At 43.5% G+C, this 19,870-nt stretch overlaps 3 protein-coding genes across 3 annotated transcripts in view; 2 read left to right on the forward strand and 1 right to left on the reverse strand.

The window, feature by feature from the left end:
- Positions 1-690: 690 nt before the first annotated feature.
- On the reverse strand, positions 691-7,136 carry znf276 (zinc finger protein 276; the record flags this gene model as incomplete). Its single annotated transcript, XM_079223474.1, has 12 exons — positions 7,046-7,136; positions 5,674-5,952; positions 5,044-5,362; positions 4,914-4,954; positions 4,438-4,830; positions 3,828-3,909; positions 2,854-2,937; positions 2,618-2,737; positions 2,428-2,503; positions 2,166-2,283; positions 1,114-1,213; positions 691-976 (listed from the first exon to the last, which is right to left on the reverse strand). Exons 2-12 carry the CDS (start codon positions 5,906-5,908, stop codon positions 691-693), a joined length of 1,854 nt encoding a protein of 617 aa, XP_079079600.1. The 5' UTR covers positions 5,909-5,952; positions 7,046-7,136.
- A 2,493-nt stretch (positions 7,137-9,629) lies between these two features.
- On the forward strand, positions 9,630-10,927 carry LOC306741499 (C-C motif chemokine 3-like). Its single transcript, XM_079223791.1, has 3 exons — positions 9,630-9,743; positions 10,492-10,615; positions 10,765-10,927. The coding sequence occupies exons 1-3, from the start codon at positions 9,683-9,685 to the stop codon at positions 10,856-10,858; spliced, it is 279 nt and encodes a 92-aa protein (XP_079079917.1). The 5' UTR covers positions 9,630-9,682; the 3' UTR covers positions 10,859-10,927.
- An 873-nt stretch (positions 10,928-11,800) lies between these two features.
- vps9d1 (VPS9 domain containing 1) overlaps positions 11,801-19,870 on the forward strand; it is a 28,906-nt gene continuing 20,836 nt past the window's right edge. Inside the window, exons 1-4 of the mRNA XM_079223139.1 lie at positions 11,801-11,923; positions 13,330-13,402; positions 19,008-19,202; positions 19,383-19,548. Coding sequence (XP_079079265.1) covers positions 11,831-11,923; positions 13,330-13,402; positions 19,008-19,202; positions 19,383-19,548 — 527 coding nt within the window. The 5' untranslated portion in view covers positions 11,801-11,830. The remainder of the gene's footprint in view (positions 11,924-13,329; positions 13,403-19,007; positions 19,203-19,382; positions 19,549-19,870) is intronic.

Consider the following 19,870-nt stretch of genomic DNA (forward strand, 5'->3'; position numbering starts at 1 on the left):
CAGCTGTTTACAATACAGTTAGAAACTCTTAAAGAGCGCTTAGTATTGTAATAACTTAATAAAAAAATAAAAAAACAGTAACATAATAAAACTGGTAGGAAATCATTCTGAGGAGGTTATTGTGAGGTTACACAGCGAAGTGCTTCACGTATATTCTGGTAACAAGAATAGTGCATTGTGGGACGTGTGGCTGCGACTGTGTAAAAACCAGTCCACAGGCGGCGTTCAAATCATCTTTTCGTCGCTGCCGTCTGATTTGCTCTCATTGATGTTGATCTGTATCGCGTTACTGCTGTTACTGCTTTTATCAGAGGTTGGTGCCGTCTGCATCATTCATCAGCGGCGACAAGGCGGCTGTCATTTTGGGCTTCTTCTTTTTGGGGGGGACACACAACAAAATCCATTTTTAAACATCGACTTGTGGCACGCGGTGGTCGGAAGATGTCCCTGCGATGAAATGAAAGATGCAGTCTGGAATGAAAACTGCAGAGCGCCCAGCAGATTGGTCAAGATGTAAAAAAATGAAACTTAAAAGTTTGTTGCGATGATACATGAAGCTGCAGAGTGACTTAACCATCAGTATTGCCCAGTCCATGACACTGAACGTGAAAACCACAGCGCAGGTCGTCAGCTGGGGAAACCCCCACAGTTCACGTTCACAGTTCAGCAGATCTGGACCCTCTCCCTCCGTCATCTGTCCTGGTCTTGCTGAACCACCTCCCCGGTCAGAGCGATGGTGTGCAGGTCTGAGTACGACGGTGGAGGCGGCGGCTGCTGCTCCTGGCTGCTGCCTCTCTGAACCTTGGCCTGAATGAGCGGGTGGACCATGGACATGTGGACGTTCAGGTTGTGGGCCTTCTCGAAGCGCTTCCCGCACATCAGGCACGCAAACTCCAGGTCGGCCTCCGCCTTGTGCTTGGTCATGTGGTATTTCAGCGACGCTCGCTGGCGACACTGAAAGCCGCACACCTCGCACCTGAAGGGAAAGAATCATTTGGTTTTAATAGACCAGTTCACGATCCACCAAAAATTTAAATGCAGTGCAGGGTCAGACTTATGCTTCATTTTACATAAACTACTGAAAATAAGAAGTTTGAAAGCGGCAAAACTTACTGTAGTGGCTTGGCCCCTGAATGTCTCATCTGGTGGACTGAGAGGTGTTTCCTCTGTTTGAACGTTTGGCCACACTGGTCACAAATGTAGTTCCTCTCCTCTGGAAACACACACATGACAAACTTCAGTTAAAATACACATTGAGCCCCAAGCGGCCAGCGGGATGCAAAAGCATACTTTCTTTAAACCAGGGGTGTCAAACTCAATTTAGTGAAGGGGCCACATGCTGCCCATTTTGATCTCAAGTGGGCCGGACCAGTAAAATCACAGCATAATAACGCATACATAATGACAATATTTCTCTGTTTAAATCATTGGTGAAGGTTTTTGGATGATACACACTATTTTAAGGTCTTTCTTCAATAAACCAGAAACATAAAGACCAAAAATTCAGACATGAGCCCACTGTTTACCTGCCTGGGCTCTCCTCCTGGGCAGATTCCCTCGCAGTTGGGCAATATGTTTAGTAATGTCAGTGATGCAATCAATTGCGACTGTGGCTCAATGGTTAGCATGTCCGGCTTACATTCAGGGGATCAGTGGTTTGAGTCCCAACTCAGGAGCTTTTTTTTTTCCTTCTGCAATTTTAACAATTATCCTGCGGGCCGGACTGGACCCCCTGGCCGTATGTTTGACACCCCTGCTTTAAACAAACGCCAAAACTACACCATTTACCAGCCAGAAACTGTAAAGAATGTCATAATTCGGCAGGTAACGGAACGAATGAAAAGACATGCGAGTTCTCTCTACTTCTAGCTATGATGGTGATAGACTTTTATATTGCAGTAAAAAGGCCACAGAAAGAAATGTGTTTCAGAGGGTTAAAGGTTCTTTAAAGACCTTTTTACAGCCGGAGTCATTGAAAATATGCGTGCGCATGCTGGTCGTCAAGACGAGTGAGCGCACTTTAAACACTGAATTAAAAAAGTTCGCATCACAATGTCTGGTTGAACCAACAGCGGACGCGAGTTCTATAGAAAACTGGTGACTCTCAGCCGAATGCCTCCGTGGTTGCTCGTAGTAACTTCCGTGAACGCGTTGGGTAACCTCACCTGTGTGGATGAGCTTGACGTGGCGCTGCAGGTAGCGGTCGATCATGAACACTTTGTTGCAGCCGGGATGGGGGCAGGGTCGCTCCTTCATCTCCTCGTGGTGCTCCTTGATGTGCTTCTAAAACACAAAGGGAAAAGACAGTCACTCATACAGACACAGGCGGAGAATACAGGAACCGTAGACGGCTTCTGGAGAAGTATGGGTACAACTTGAATCGCGTGTATCACTTAAAAAAAATGATTTCAGTTTGTGAATTCTGACCTTCAGACCATCAGGAGCTCTGTAGACGGCGGTGCAGCCCTGATACGGACACTTGTAGATGTTGGGCAGCTCCTCTCTGGAAACAAAAACACAACAGTAGTTTATAAATGTAATCTCCTACATGCTTCCAACTGATTGTAACTGGTTGTGTATTAAAGGAAACGTATGACTGTCATGTGAGCCTGGGTACCCTTTAGGTTTGAGCTTGTTCTTCCAGCCGGGTTTGGGTCCTGGTTTTTTCTTTATTTTGGGCTCCACCAGGGCTTTCGGGCTCCTTCTTCTCTTGTTGGGGACGGACACCCTGCGAGTTCTGGGAGGGGGGGACAGAAAGGTTCAGTCAACACAGTACTCTCTGTCACAAGTCAACTTTCAGTCCATCTCGGCTGTTCAGAAGACCAACTTTTGCTGAAGGACGTCTGCACCCACCTCTTGTCTGAGTACGGCTCGAACATCTCGTCGTCCGATAACCCTCCTTTCCTTCTCTCCTCGAAGTCATCCTCGGAGATGAACCTAGACACACACAAGTAGCGTTCTTGTAGAAGTTCTGGACTTTTTTAATCACTCAATCTGATCATATTAAAGGCCGCAAAGCACCCAAAAACTACAGATGTGGAGGTTTTATAATGGTGCCTTCCCATCTAGCCCGTTTGGTTCGGGTGAAACGTTTTCCCGGTTAGTACGGTCGGTTTGGGCTGGTGAGAAAGCTGCCAATCAAACCCTGGTGCGGACCATAAACTGCATATAAGCAGTGAGCCTGGTCACAGTGACGTCACCCATCGGTGAAGTTTGTCATTTTGGCCGTCGTCACCTTGTTTATTTTTTTGCAACCCATCAACGAAAGTGATGTAGAGACGTTGTATACGGCTCTTGTAGCAACCTGTCAATCACAAGATAGACCCCGCCCTTAAGCATACGTTGCGTTATGGTCTGGTTTACTCTAATTGGGACCATAAATGATCATGCTGTATTGAAGGAGACTTGAAACTAGCATCCGAGACCATAAACTCATGTTTACAATGTTTACTGAGGGAATAAATCAAGAGAGGAGTAGAGTCATTTTCTCATAGACTTCTATACAACCAGAGGAGTTGCCCCCTGATGGACATTAGACAGAATACAGCTTTAGGCCACTTCCTCATCGGCTTCACGTTGGTCCTGATGATGCAGGATGACAATCGATAAAACTGTCCCATCAACGAGTTACCTGTCCGTCTGTATGACGTCACGTTTACGTCTCTTGGTTCGTTCGGTTCGGGGTCGTGTAAAAAGTGAGTTTCCGGACCTGAACTACAATATAACAGTGTATAATCCGCCCCCCTGGACCCAAACTGCAGGTGTGAAATCACCCACCCAACGTGAGCAAAGACAGAATCGGACGGGGAGGATAAACTGTGACTGACCTGTCGGACAGATCGCTGTCAGCGGCCCTGTCCTCCAGCTGGACCGCAGCAGAAGACAACGCCGCCTCGTGACCTGTGAAGTCTAACGGAGGGGAAACCACAACCGTGTCAGACAGGAGTTCATACACAACATACCTACACACTTGTCGCTTTTCGGTCAAATTCGCCATTTTGAAATCAAAATGTCATCCACGTGAATCGTGTAGATCCGACAACGTGGAGTGAGACACGGAGAAAAGCTGATCTTCGCGATAAAACATCTTTGATGTGACGTGTCGAGTCTTGGCCAATCAGCGTTAAGATGTCTACAGCGTCTTCATTTCCCTCCAACTTTTTTTTAATGGAAAGCTAGTCAGCTTGATATCACGTTAGCTAACGTTTTTGGGTTGTGTATTGTTACGTTCCGCTACAGTTCAGACATAATGTGATGAAACACGCCGTACCGTTTAATTACAGTAAAATGGGCTCACATGCCTTCTCGTCTCACTAAAATCAAATGCCAGCCCAAAATATATCCTCAGAATGGGAGGGGAAGCAGCCATTCAGACATTTATCTACAGCTGATTCTGCTTCAAACATTCTGGGGACAACGAGAGCGTCTAACAGTCACCTTCTGTGTTGGCGGTCCAGTCCGCCAGCGCCGAGCTCTGAGTCTGTACAGGAAGTGCAGGTGGACTGTGTTGAGCCAGAGTGCTTGTACTTCCATTCCCCCTGGGCTGCCCTTCTTCATCTTCCTCTTCCGACATTGCTCCGTCACCGCTCCCCAACGCTCCGCCGTATAAGTCCATGACGTACCCGGTGTTGGCGGTGGCCGCAGCGCACTGAGCGTCCATGACGTACCTGTGGCCGTCGACGCATCCCCAAACGGCCTTGACGGAGCCCCAGCACCGCTCCTCCAGCACCTCCCTCAGGTTGGGGCAGGAGCGGCAGGCCTCCCCGTGGTGGTGGGCCCAGGACACCAGGCTGTGGAGGCACTCGGGGTCGGAGGTGAAGGACTGTGGTGCTGAAAGGAGAACGACAGAGTAATGGTCGGTTAACTTGTGTGATGTCTGGAAGCAAAAACAAAGAGGGAAAATATGTATTTACTTGTTGAGGCCAGGTTTATCGAGGCTTCCGGACACTTCTTCCTGTAATAGAAACAAACGGTAGTCTGTAGTTGTAGATTTTTCTGCCTTAACAATTGAGAATCCTTTTCCTCATGTTTCTTGGGACTCACAAGCTTTTGAGGTTCTCTTTCCCAACGGGTGGGAGGTTGACTCTCTGCAGGAATCTGAGCAGGATGCTGTGGCACTTGTAGAACTTGGAGTGGCATTTCTTGCAGATGAACTCTGACAAGCGGGGGTCGCGGTCCAACTGGACCCCGACCAGCCGTTGGAAGTCCGTGTGGAAGAGAAGGGGCGACTGGGCCGCCGCGTCCGACTCGTCGCCGTCGTCGTCGATGGATTCCTGAGGCCACTTGTCGAAGGCGTGCCGCAGGCTGCGCGGCGAGAACTTCCCATGGCAGAGCCGACAGACGGCCGTCGACAGTCGGCCTGCTGGGAAAAGTAACAGCTCAGTGTTTTTCTCAACTGCAAGTAGAAGCTATTTCTGATGGGTCAAGTAGTTAATGAAGAGGATGTCATAGATGATGTCAAATGTATGTACTGAAGACAATTCATTTAAGACTGTCTTCCAATAAGCGTACACTTATCCACCTTCTATTACCTCCAACATGATTAGCAGAACACTCCGAGGGACCAGACAGGTAAGAAAAAGCCTCTATACTTTATTGCCTTTTTCTTAAAAAGAGGTTTGGTGTGACTTTCTATCTCAAGAAGACGAGAGGCAACAATAAGATGCCACCCACCTGAAGCTCTGGACTTGCTCTCTGGAGGTTTTTGTGCGTTCCCGGCCGCCGTCACATTGCAGTCGGTGGTCTTGGCGTCGTGGTAGAAACTGTCCGTGGTCGCGGGTGCAGCCTTCCGAGGTCTCCCTCTGGTTGCAGGCGGCCTCTTCCCGCCACGGACGCCCCCCGCTGCCTGCGTCCTGCTGGTCTGTTGCGACGCCTCCGAGGCCCTTGGGCGTCTGCTTTTCTTCTTCATAGTTGGTTCCAAAGCTGGATGATAGAGCCCTGCTGCCTGTGCCACTGTGGAGATTTAAAGAGGCAGGGTTCATACACATCCTGACCAATGGATTTCATGACTTTTCCATGACTTTAAACCAAATGTCTATTACAAACATTTAGTGAAATCTGGGTGTAAACAGTAAAAAGTGAGTAAATGTAGTATTTAAACTAACAATGAGAATACAAAGCATACAGTAAACCTTAAATGACACAAATGAATGAGACAATAGTTTGATTAAAAGAATAAACATTTATATAGATGCCTGTATGTATGCCTGCTTAAATTTTGAGTCTTTCTTTTAAAAGCATATTCATTATTTCAAACTCAGCGTAAATGAACGTCATGAATATAACACATTTACATGACTTTTACAAAACCTTTGGGATTTTATTTTTTTCAAGGACTTTTCCAGGCCTGGAAAAAAGCATTTTAAAATTCCATGACTTTCCCAGGTTTTCCATGACCGTAAGAACCCTGAGAGGGAACCAACTCCAATGACTTCCTGTCTTAATGTCTGAATAATGAAAAGTCATTTAAAGAATGCATTACCGTAAAATGACTGCCCATGTTTTATTAGTGATAATGTCCAAAAATACTTTCTCTTTTATTCGTTTGGAGCACATTTAGTGCCCAAACCTTCTGTGCAACAACATATGTTCTTTACTATTGTAAACATTCTGAGTTAACGTGTAGCTTTAGTTTAATTACCAGCAGCGTTATTAATGAGACACCACCTGGTCTGGTCCCTTTATTCTTTTCTGCAGTGATGACACCATAAAAAAAAAAATGCAACTCCAGTAGTTTTCTGAATATCTATGACGTAACAAAAAGGGGAAAAAAGGGAGGGGGGATAAATAAATAACACTAGTTGGGAGTTGCATTCAAAAACCGTGCTGCCATTAAACAATATAAGTATATCATATTTAACATTGACGTTGTGTTTCCATTAATTCTCGGTAAAAAAACACTTTTTTTTTTTACGTCTGTAATATTGTAATTGTGACGTTACGACAAGCGTCCGAGTGGCTGGTGTTGTCCTAAGCAAGCTAACGTTAGCTAGTAGCACGAGCAGCCTGAACCGTTAGCTCGTCACGTCGCGCTCGTGCAGCCTACCGTCAGACGGCGCGACTCCGGGCAGCTCGCGCACATGCTGCTGTCAACATTGAAGGGTTTTCATGAGCCAGGGTGCTGCTGCAGCTCTACGGTCTCAACGTTGCTCGGCTCACAGTTGTAAACACTGAAACCCGGAAGTGCTCATTTACCGGAAATATTAAAAAAGGCGCGGTAGAAGATTTGATGACAGCGCCACCTGGCGCTCATGCAGAGTCATCGAAGCGGTGCACGTGTTTGACGCAACTAAAAGTTACCAAAAGAATAAGGAAATGAAACGCTGTTCTAAACGCATGCAGGCAGACTCATTATGCGGTGTTATCTCATGGCTCCGTTAGCTGCAGTGTGGATGATCATAATAATAATAACTTTATTTATATAGCACCTTAAAAAACAATGTTTACAAAGTGCTCTACAGAGGAGCAAAGCATAGACATAACTTACAAACCGGTAAACAAAAAGGACCATTTTTTTTGGCACTGAATATAACAAAACCAAACAAATAACCCAAAAGAGCAAATGGAGTAGAAAACAAACAAACAAATAAAATATACAAACAAAAGAACTGCATGATAGATCATAAAAGGACGACATCGCTTAAAAGCAATTCTATAAAAATGGGTTTTAATTGAAGTTAAAAGAAGTTATTGATTCTGCAAGCCTTCTCTATTATTTTATTATCTATTATATAGGATGAGCTATTATTAACCGGCTCACAGTGTTGTCCTCGTCGTGAAGTATAATCTGAGTTTGAATGGATGTGCACTTGTGTTTACTAATAGAAATAGCCCTAATGATGAATTAAATATTACGATTTATTTTATATTTTAAGATTCCCCTGGACATGTTTGAAGACAAAAATACTATATACATACAGATATGATCAGGAGGACATTGATTTGGTTGCAAGTGCGTGCACAGAGGTGATCTAATTGGGTCACAGATGCATTGCTAACCCTGGTGTGAGTACATGTGTGAAAACAGCTGTGATAAGATCTTGAGGGCAGCATGTTGTCTCCATCACTTCAGCCTGCGGTGTCTCAAGATGTAGATAAAACAATATGTGGTTATTGTTTTTCTGTGTATTTGTTATGTATACAACACACTCACACACATACACACACACACACACACACACACACACACACATACACACCAGACCCACACATTCAGTGCTCGGGTCGTTTTGTCCTGCAGGAATCTAACTTCATCATATTTTACAACTCTATGTTGTCTCTACAGAAACAATTGAGATCATCGTACGCTGCACTAAAGTACTAAGAGGACGGTTCTTTATCTGCATGCAACTGTAAAGATAATCTAATAATGTTCTGTGCCAAAAGATCATTCGTGAAGTGTAGAAGAATTCTACTACAAAGCAACCATTGAATGGGCCAACAGATGAATACACCATTCCCTCTCCATTGAATGCTTCTGGCTGTTTTATCCACACAAAAGGACATTTGGAGACCGCCGTTTACGAGACTTTCTTTACAACAGACACATAACTGCATAGTATCGAGCTATTTGGCTGCTTGTGTGTATTTTCTGAGTAGAGTGTGTACTGAGTCGACAAATGTCCAATGAGGGCCTTTTTATAATTTAGCACATAACAGTCGGACAATCTTTGAAGATTCACCTGCATTTCTCATTTGTTCACATTTTGTTTGTTATATACTGATAAACCACAGAATTACATCAAATAACAAATACTTATATTACATAAAACCTGTGCCTCATGTTATTCTCCTTCAGGCGAGTTGATGTCTACTTCTATGTTGTCTGAGTGCTTCTTGATGACTACTTCAAGCCAGAGACCAGATGCTAATAATCATTAAATGTCTCAACATGTCAAAGCTCTGCAGCCCCTCTGTGCGTGCACAGAGTCACACCACGAGCTGCTTCTCCCTGATAAGATCAGTCAGGTTTCATTGTACGACTTGCAAACTTATCACACATCGCCTCGGTTCACATGGGAAAATGCTGTCGCTCTCACACAATCTACTCTTGCATCTTTCTGTGTAAACCACACTTCATATTCATGCACATCTCCTGATCTGTGGTGCAATGCTTGATGTGCACGTCTCTGTATTTACTGCAACAACAACCACATTTCACATTTTGTCAGTCATTTGAACAGTTCTGATTAGGTCAGATTTACTCGGTTCAGGAACACAGAATAACGCTGGCTTCATCTAGAAGGGCCTAACATGAACCATGCAGCTTTCAGACGCTGTTTGTCCACCTGGCAGCACCTGATGCTGTTAGAACGACGAGATGGCTTTTCTTTAACATGAACACACAGGCCTTCATAGTAGCAACTTGATTCTCTCTTAACTCTTTCGATGGAATTCAGTCTAAAGTTACTTCTAAGTGAGGGTTAAGTTATCAGCTCAATCACATTTAAATAAATATTGATCCTGTTTTGAATGCATGTCTCTCATCAACAGATCTGAAGCGCTGCTCGGCGTGTGATGAAAGTGCTGCGCTGACTTCCTGACACTCCAAACTGAGGAGACGCCCACTCCGGTGCTCTGACAGTCGGCAGGTATGTGACCATGAGGTGTGTGAGCAGCTGCCAGGGAGATCAGAGCAGAAGACTTGACGGAGGAGCATCATCACTTCTCCACGGAGGAAACCATGAGGACTCTGAGCGTCACGCTCCTGCTGGTGATCACTGTCTCCTGCTGCACCGCCATGCGTGAGTCTCAGTCTGCTTTCTGCACCGGATCTTTATTACGCTCTTTATTAAGGGACTTTTTATTTATTTTTATTTTCATCATTTCATGTATTTTATAGATTGTTAGTGTGTAAATAACTATCTCATTGTCCTTTTTTTTCCACCCAGTTAACTGTCGAATATCATTTTGAAAAAACATTCCATTCACAATTTACATTTTAAAACGGATTTAATAAAGTTTGTCCCTTTTCTAAAGTTATTAAGGTTTATTAAGTTTACATGAGGCCGATATAATATTACATGTATCGCATTTAAATATAGTTTAAATAAATACTATTTAAATATGCCGAGTCTTTTTCTTTGTATAATAATATATAATATGTATAATAATAATAATAATAATAACATAACTAATTGGTAAAACCCACAAATTCCCAGAAAGTACAGAGCGCATTGCCGTGTCCTCATTGGTTTATAGCTACAAACGTACAATATGACAAAAGGCTGAAATATGTAGCCAATATTTTACGCAGATGTTTTTTTCAAATCAGAGAATCGATATTAATCATGTGCATTTAATTTTACGTTTATTTTTTTGTTTGTCTATATATATATATATAAATAAAAAAAGAACACTTCTGTATGTTGGCATCACAGTACTTTGAGTTAATGTAACACACTTTTGCAGGCTGATGAAATGTGTCCCCTTGAAAGGATTCCATTGAGGTCAGTGAGTGGCAGTGTGTGATCTTCTCTTTTGTCTTTGCAGCTCGTGCGTTGAACCAAATAACGCCGGGATCGTGCTGCTTCAAGTTCTTCACGGGAAGGGTGCCGCGCAAGCACATCGTCTCCGTCACCGAGACCAACAGCAGCTGTCAGGAAAGGGGATTCGTGTACGTCTGACATCAGAGTGACCCTCACCGCAGCAATGATACTTACACACAAACACAGAAAGAATGAAGAAAATGTGTCAATAAATATCGCATTTCATAGAAGGGTGTATTTTCTGGCCCTGACTCTGTTGCTATGTTTATTTTTACAGGGTCAGCACTGCCAATGGGAATGAGATCTGCGTGAGCCAGCATCTGGTCTGGGCACAGGACGCTTTCAAGGAACAGCAAGCCATCGAGGAATAGTACTGGTCCTCATTGATCTTTTACTGATCAGCCCTTGTTTGGCTTAATTCTTCAAAATGTATCGATGCATGCTGTTCATGAAATGAAAACAACAAAATAAATGCTTCTGAATATCAGGTTGTGTGTCACTTAATCAAGCTGAAGAGGTTCAACAGATTTGTGGCGTTTCAGGGCTCAACACTGTAACTTTTAAAAGGATCCGCTTTTGGTTGCCAATACTAACAATATGGTTGCCATTTTTGTTCGGCATCTTATTTTGTGATTAATTGAGATACTGTGCAGTTAGGCACCAGCTCTAAGGAAAGTATTGTGACCATTCTTACTCTGATTTTTCAGCGCCTCGGTCAAACAACGTTGTCTCTAAAGCAGACGACTGTCGAAGTGAATACCTCAATAACTAAATTATTTTAAATATTTACAGTTGTATTATTCTATATGTTGCCATTGCACTTCCCCTGGCAAGCTTCTTTACGCCTTGCTTGAAATCGGCTACACAACTAAAATTATCATTAAATTGCATAATCCCATTTGGTGGGAGCGTTTAGGAAAAACCTTTTACCACCATTTTTATTTGTTGATTTATGCATATGATGTAGTATCTGTTTACTTTATTATTTGTTTTGTATTCATTCATTCATATGAATTAGTGCCTTGCCAGTGTCGTACAGTAGGTAACAATATACACCTTTTAAAATGTGTTTACAACCTGCCGTGACGAAACACGAAGAAGAAGAAGGTTTGGTTTATATGTATATGTATGTTATATGTATGTATATATATATATGTTTAGTGTTTTGTTGTTGGTTTGTTATTTGTTATTTTATTTAGTAGTGTTTTTTCTTGATAGGGCAAGTGTAGACATCCTGATCCACACTCCCTACCAGTTGGTGGCGGTAATGCAGTTGTTTGCCAACCGCCAATAAACCTCGAAGAAGAAGAAGAAGAAGAAGAAGAAGAGGGTGCAGTGTAATCATGGCCACAGCTGACGTTGGGGCGAAGCCCCTTCAGAATGCGATGAAAATGGCTCAACTAGCAATACAGCTGGACGGAGAGAACAAACACAAGGTAGAGAGCTGCGCGTGCCGCTTCACAGCTTTACGGCAGCGATGACGCGAAGGTTTAACGCGACCGGAAGCCAGTCTGTAGTGATGTAAACAGAGGGAGGGGGCGGGGACCGTTAGTGGGTTAGCTAGCTAAGCTGTCACTTAAAGCTATGTGTTGTCTTCATGTTCAATGGAGTCTGCAGGCAACACTTGTATTATGTATTGTGTACATTTCACTTGTCATTAAATGGCCCCACTTCCTTTTTCCTCTTACTGACTACTCTTGTTGTTAATATCACTTCATAACCTTTTTTTGAAGAAGTAAGTTTGTTAGCAGGATATTCCAAAGGCATACTTATAATATTACCATTACACGCACTGTCTTTCTCACATTACATTACCTAACATGTAAGTTATTGAAATAGCAAGTCAATTAAGACATTTGACACCAGCTCAACATATGAATGTCTAATTGCTTTCTATTTAATATTGTTTAGCTCTACAAGTTAGTATCTACTACTTGTTTTCAAAACAACTTTATTTGTTTGTTTGCATGTTCTACTTGCTCATGCATGTTTAACTGTGACTTCACAATACAGGAACTGCTGGTGTAGTTCATGTTGCATATATAGCCTAGGTAGTAGGGTATATAGAGAGGAGGTAACCTCTCTATATACATATATATGTATATATACATATATATGTATATATACATACATATATATACACATATCTATATCTATGTATATATATATATATATATATATATATATATATATATATATATATATATATATCTCGAGCAAGGGGGCCGTGTACACTGTCATCAAGTTTCAAACTTTCAAACTGTGTGCTCAGCTTAAAACATGTGGCAGCACTTAGTGCTTAGAGCAGGGAAGTCACGGCTGGTTCCTGAAGAGAAGTGTGACTAGTCGGTAGAATTAATTCTGCTGTTGATCTGACGTGTAACATGGAGGAAGTAAACGTTGAAACGGCCAGACACAGTTGTCACGGTGTGTTTTAGAAAATCTGGTATTGAGACGACTCTACAAGCAACACATAACACAAATGTGTTCTGTTTTGCGTCACACTACTGTCAGGTGAAAAACACTGTGGAAAGAACAACTTCTTCTAACAGTGACATTCATTATACTCTACCATCGTCTCTTTCAACTAACTACACCTGCATTGATTAATGCAGTGCATGAACACCTCTGTTGGTAATGTGTCATTTATTACCGTTGATTTCCATTTGTAGATTTGCTTCGAAACCATCTGCTTTTTCATCTCGACTAGTTGGCTAATGCTGTTTTTAATCCATGTTCCATTATTGTCAGTAGCTATTATTATTATTATTATTATTATTATTATTATGTTTACTGTAAACCACAAGCATACTTAATACAATACTGCATGGTCTTTCTGCAGGAAGCTTTCTGCGAATACCTCCGGACGATCAACTACATATCACATGCTCTTTTGGAGGAAGCTGGTTTGCAAGGTACGATCTGAGCAGCGACATATATGATGATAAAACATATGCTGTGTATTGCTTTATGATGATTATCTAATCTCATTGTTGTTTTCCCTTTAGTGTGTTTACTCAATGTTGCATACTGTACAGAGTAAAAAAATGTGTTGTTGTTCATCATTATTTTCTTAGGACTTTTATTTCATACTTTTAATAAAAAACTAAACAATTGCACCATCTGCCCAACATGGTCGTTACCAGCTGCTTTGCTTGCACGTGTCTGTCTGTTTCTACTGGCCCAAAATCAAATTGCCTTCATGGATTAATAAAGTTGAATTGAATTGAAACGTCCACTGGGCCTGAAAAAAATGCATCATTTCAGATTAATAATTATTTTTTATTTTTTTACTTTTGATGGCCTACATCCACCTGAAACCGCTGAACCTTCCTCATTATGAGTTTATACTGTAAGGACTGTTGCACTGTACATCCTATTGATTTGTCTTGTTCCTACATGCTCTAACTGGCACATAAACAATATGTTGCAATTGTGGCTAACCATATTAGTAGCAGTAGACCGGCATCAATAATCCTCAGCCCTCTACTAACCTCCAGTGGGAGCCAATTGGAACTGCAACGTTATAATACACAGAGCGCTGCAGGGACGATGTGTTTTTAAAGGACAACCAGGAAGTTAGTATCACCCTCGGCAAAAAGCCAACAGGGTTTTTCATTTGGATTATTGCCGAAAATAATCTATGTGGCAAACAAACGTGTTTGATATTTACACGTTTTGTTCATCAAGAGAGTCTTCACAAATGAACACCACTTCTATGACGTTTGAAGCGTGAACACATTCAGCGGAAGTAAACCGCTAACGTTGGGCTATAAAGGAGCTCCATCACGGTCACATGACCTTACGTCTCCACCACTGAGCTAAAGGAGGACTAGTGTTCTAGTGAGGACCTTTAGTCATCTAGAGGACTAGTGTTCTAGTGAGGACCTTTAGTCGTCTAGAGGAGGACTAGTGTTCTAGTGAGGACCTTTAGTCCTCCAGAGGAGGACTAGTGTTCTAGTGAGGACCTTTAGTCGTCTAGAGGACTAGTGTCCTAGTGAGGACCTTTAGTCCTCTAGAGGAGGACTAGTATTCTAGTGAGGACCTTTAGTCGTCTAGAGGAGGACTAGTGTTCTAGTGAGGACCTTTAGTCGTCTAGAGGAGGACTAGTGTCCTAGTGAGGACCTTTAGTCCTCTAGAGGAGGACTAGTATTCTAGTGAGGCCCTTTAGTCGTCTAGAGGAGGACTAGTGTCCTAGTGAGGACCTTTAGTCGTCTAGAGGAGGACTAGTGTTCTAGTGAGGACCTTTAGTCGTCTAGAGGAGGACTAGTGTTCTAGTGAGGACCTTTAGTCGTCTGGAAGAGGACTAGTGTTCTAGTGAGGACCTTTAGTCGTCTAGAGGACTAGTGTTCTAGTGAGGACCTTTAGTCGTCTAGAGGAGGACTAGTATTCTAGTGAGGCCCTTTAGTCGTCTAGAGGAGGACTAGTGTCCTAGTGAGGACCTTTAGTCGTCTAGAGGAGGACTAGTGTTCTAGTGAGGACCTTTAGTCGTCTAGAGGAGGACTAGTGTTCTAGTGAGGACCTTTAGTCGTCTGGAAGAGGACTAGTGTTCTAGTGAGGACCTTTAGTCGTCTAGAGGAGGACTAGTGTTCTAGTGAGGACCTTTAGTCGTCTGGAAGAGGACTAGTGTTCTAGTGAGGACCTTTAGTCGTCTAGAGGACTAGTGTCCTAGTGAGGACCTTTAGTCCTCTAGAGGAGGACTAGTATTCTAGTGAGGCCCTTTAGTCGTCTAGAGGAGGACTAGTGTCCTAGTGAGGACCTTTAGTCGTCTAGAGGAGGACTAGTGTTCTAGTGAGGACCTTTAGTCGTCTAGAGGAGGACTAGTGTTCTAGTGAGGACCTTTAGTCGTCTGGAAGAGGACTAGTGTTCTAGTGAGGACCTTTAGTCGTCTAGAGGACTAGTGTTCTAGTGAGGACCTTTAGTCGTCTAGAGGAGGACTAGTGTTCTAGTGAGGACCTTTAGTCGTCTAGAGGACTAGTGTTCTAGTGAGGACCTTTAGTCATCTAGAGGAGGACTAGTATTCTAGTGAGGACCTTTAGTCGTCTAGAGGAGGACTAGTGTTCTAGTGAGGACCTTTAGTCGTCTAGAGGAGGACTAGTGTTCTAGTGAGGACCTTTAGTCGTCTAGAGGACTAGTGTTCTAGTGAGGACCTTTAGTCGTCTAGAGGACTTGTGTTCTAGTGAGGACCTTTAGTCGTCTAGAGGAGGACTAGTGTTCTAGTGAGGACCTTTAGTCGTCTGGAAGAGGACTAGTGTCCTAGTGAGGACCTTTAGTCGTCTAGAGGACTAGTGTTCTAGTGAGGACCTTTAGTCGTCTAGAGGACTAGTGTTCTAGTGAGGACCTTTAGTCGTCTAGAGGAGGACTAGTGTTCTAGTGAGGACCTTTAGTCGTCTGGAAGAGGACTAGTGTTCTAGTGAGGACCTTTAGTCGTCTAGAGGACTAGTGTTCTAGTGAGGACCTTTAGTCGTCTAGAGGAGGACTAGTGTTCTAGTGAGGACCTTTAGTCGTCTAGAGGAGGACTAGTGTTCTAGTGAGGACCTTCAGTCGTCTAGAGGACTAGTGTTCTAGTGAGGACCTTTAGTCGTCTAGAGGACTAGTGTTCTAGTGAGGACCTTTAGTCGTCTAGAGGAGGACTAGTGTTCTAGTGAGGACCTTTAGTCGTCTAGAGGAGGACTAGTGTTCTAGTGAGGACCTTTAGTCGTCTAGAGGACTAGTGTTCTAGTGAAGACCTTTAGTCGTCTAGAGGAGGACTAGTGTTCTAGTGAGGACCTTTAGTCGTCTAGAGGACTAGTGTTCTAGTGAGGACCTTTAGTCGTCTAGAGGACTTGTGTTCTAGTGAGGACCTTTAGTCGTCTAGATGAGGACTAGTGTTCTAGTGAGGACCTTTAGTCGTCTAGAGGACTAGTGTTCTAGTGAGGACCTTTAGTCGTCTAGAGGAGGACTAGTGTTCTAGTGAGGACCTTTAGTCGTCTAGAGGACTAGTGTTCTAGTGAGGACCTTTAGTCGTCTAGATGAGGACTAGTGTTCTAGTGAGGGCCTTTAGTCGTCTAGAGGACTAGTGTTCTAGTGAGGACCTTTAGTCGTCTAGAGGAGGACTAGTGTTCTAGTGAGGACCTTTAGTTGTCTAGAGGACTAGTGTTTTGCCATTTGGACCATTCGGGCGTCTATGAAAAACAACGATGTGCCTTATCTTACACAGGCAATTACTTTCATAAAGTCATAAACTAATGGGATTCATCTTGGTACATATGAATAGACAGTGACAATATTTTTTTTAATTTTATATGTATTTATTCACTTGTACTAAATAAATTTAAAAAAAAACATAACAAGAATACAAAATAAAATTAACAGCAAATATAGCAAACTGTCAATGAACAAACTGTCATTCTCAATAACAAGAAGCATCGCTAAAGCGGTTGACATCATTAATGTCTGACATCCGCGGTCGCATCATAATGAGATGAAAGTCATCATTTCCTAACTCATCTTTCCTTGACCTCATGATGTTTTCCATCGAGGTCAAGGAAAGGGATAGGGATGGAGGTTAGGAAGTCATTTTATTTTTTATTTTTTGACTCATTGGAAGTCAGCAGAGCAGAGATGTAGGCCGGAGCCAGGCCAGCGGCAGCGTTCTGTATCAATTGCAGTCTTTGAATGCTTCGCCTGCTGATACCACAATAAAGTGCACTGCAGTTGTCAAGTCTGGACGAGATAAAAGCGTGAATGAGTCTCTCGGTCTGCGGGGAAAGGAATGACCTGGTTTTGCTGAGCTGTCTCGACTGAGTAAAGAAGGACTGCACAACTTTGGTCACCTGGTCAGTTCGGAATCCCCAAAAAAAACTCCTAGGCTTCGTGCCAAACATTATTAGATAAGACTCCCAGACTTGAGGAGAGATCATTGATGCAGCTGGTGTTGAGGCCAGCAGGGGTCATTGTAATAACATCGGATTTGGAGTCATTTAATTCCAGGAAGTCTTTTGGACATCTAGTTTCGTATGACAACATGAGGCCCCAAACAGTGGAGGTGCCGGCTTAATGGGGATGGACAACCATCCGCGTAGCAATGAAACTCAGTATTGTGCCGACGTCTGGTGTGACCCAGAGGTAGCGCATTCTTCAGACGGCTGATTAAGGCGTTGTGGTCCTGTGTCAAAGGCGGAGGTCAAGAAGCATTACAGTGGAATACAGGCCGGTGTCGGCGGGAAGCAGAAGGTCCTCGGTGACCTTGACCAGAGCGGTCTCAGTGCTCTGAAGGAGCGTAAGCCGAGCTGAAATGTCTCAAAGATTATTTTGTTATTCATAAAAGAAATCAATTGAGTGGAAACATTCTCTTTCTATTATCTTTGATAAAAAATGGCAGCTTGGAGAGCGGTCGAAAATGACTTCAAACCAATGGTTGAGGGAGAGATTTCGCTGAAGTGGCTTCGTGACAGGAGTCACCATCAGGCTCAACAAGATCAGTATTACAATGTATTTTATTCTAAAAGTAATTAAGAGGCTCCTCACATCTCTCTGGTGGGGGCTGATCACAGAGGTTGTGGTTTTAAAGAGAATTCTGGGATTGTGACCCCGTTTAGTGATCAGGTTGTAAATCTTTAGTCGTGATCTGAGAGGTTCAACGTTAGATGTGTTAGAGAGGCGAGTCGCTGAGTTCATCCTTTACTTTGGTTGTGCCTTCCTGCCTCGTCTCTTTACGTTCCTCACGTCTTCCTCAAACCATGGCAGAGAAGAAGGACTCGACCTCTTCCATCTGATCGGAGCTACGGAGTCTAAAATGGCTCAGTGAGACACGTAAAAGCTTCTAAATACACCATAGGAGTATTTACTGACGTATTTTATCCCGCAGAACAAAACGTTATTCAATTAAAAAATGAAAAAACCTTTGAGATGAGGGAAAAGGAAGTGCAAACACAATACAACAAAAATCATGTGTGTGTTTTAGGACTCATTCTGCAGCACTGTGTTTCAAACGGGACACTTTAAACGTGGCTCATTCCTCTGAAAGATCTTTCTGTCTTTTTGATTTAGTGAAGTAGATTTTAAAGGTATTGGAGCACAAGACTGTGTACTGTCACTGTAGCCTACATTTACAAAGAATCCATACTATGGAGCTATAATAGCTTAATAACTACTCAAAGACGCTCTGATATTGTTACTACACTCTTTTATCTTCCTAATATATATATATATATATATATATAAATATATATATATATATATATATAATGAAATGACACATACCAAATGACCATCCGATGTAGATAACCAGTTCCATGTTGTGTAGAGGAGCTCGTAGACCAGCAGAAAAGCCAGTGAGGTTTTGAACACGTGGCTCTCAATGGACCGATGGCCGCCTAATCTTCTCACCGTGAACTAATCAGCTCGAATACAGTAGATTGTCAGTGTGGAAACACCAGACCTCAGATGCCACGTAACGACCTTAATATACAGCCGGCCTGCGTGCGATCAATCCCCCAGGAGTGACTCCCTCTGTGCTCTCTGTCTTCCGTGTCCCAGCCTCGGAGGACGGGGGCGCGGTGGAGGTGGAGCGGATGCTGAGGCTGGCCGAGCAGTGTCTGGAGCGATCCAAGTCCTTCGTGGGGAAGAGAGTCGCGCCCCCCGGCCTCCCCGCCGCCTCCGCTTCCCGCTCGCCCGGCCAATCGGAGCCCCGGCAGGCCAATCGGAGCCCAGCTGCCGCTGCAGCAAACGCCGGTGAATACATCCAATCAGGAGCATATCTTTTATTTACACACCGTTTAATCACTGCTCACTCGGAGCCTGCCCCAGGGGTCACACATGAGGCCAATGCAGAGCCACATGATTTGGTTCTCTAAGCCAATCACCTCTTTTTTGTCTTCTTTTGTCTCCTGTCCGTCTCTGTTCTCCCCTCAGCTGTCCCGGCCCCTCCATCCGATACTCCTGTTCAAACCACAAGCAGCCCGGCAAGGACCGGTCACCGCAGGGTGCTGTCCGATGGCGGCGGGGAGCTCTCCCCCTTCCTGCCCCCTGAGGTCTTCCAGAGACTGCAGACAATGGAGTCACAGGACACGAGCAAAAAGTAGGGGCTTGTTTTTGTTATCGAGGAGGGCAAATATTGCACCATTCATTGACAGAAAGCCTCTGAAAGTGAACTACGCAGCAGGGATAGGAGAGACTTCCTGGAAGCGGTTCGCTTTGCGTTTTCACTGAGAGTGTTTTGAAATGACCAACCCGGTCACAACAGCTCTTACATTCCCTTCTCTACACTTTAGACCTGTGCAGATTTCCAAGGTTTTTAAAAATGTCGCTCCCGCTCACTGTCTGTCAATTATTTTTGTGCCTGAAGTAAGTTTTCCGAGTCAAGTTGATTGTAAAGTGACAAAGAGAATATCACGTATAAC

The sequence above is a fragment of the Taurulus bubalis genome (assembly GCF_910589615.1).
Source record: "Taurulus bubalis genome assembly, chromosome: 9".
NCBI lineage: Eukaryota > Metazoa > Chordata > Actinopteri > Perciformes > Cottidae > Taurulus > Taurulus bubalis.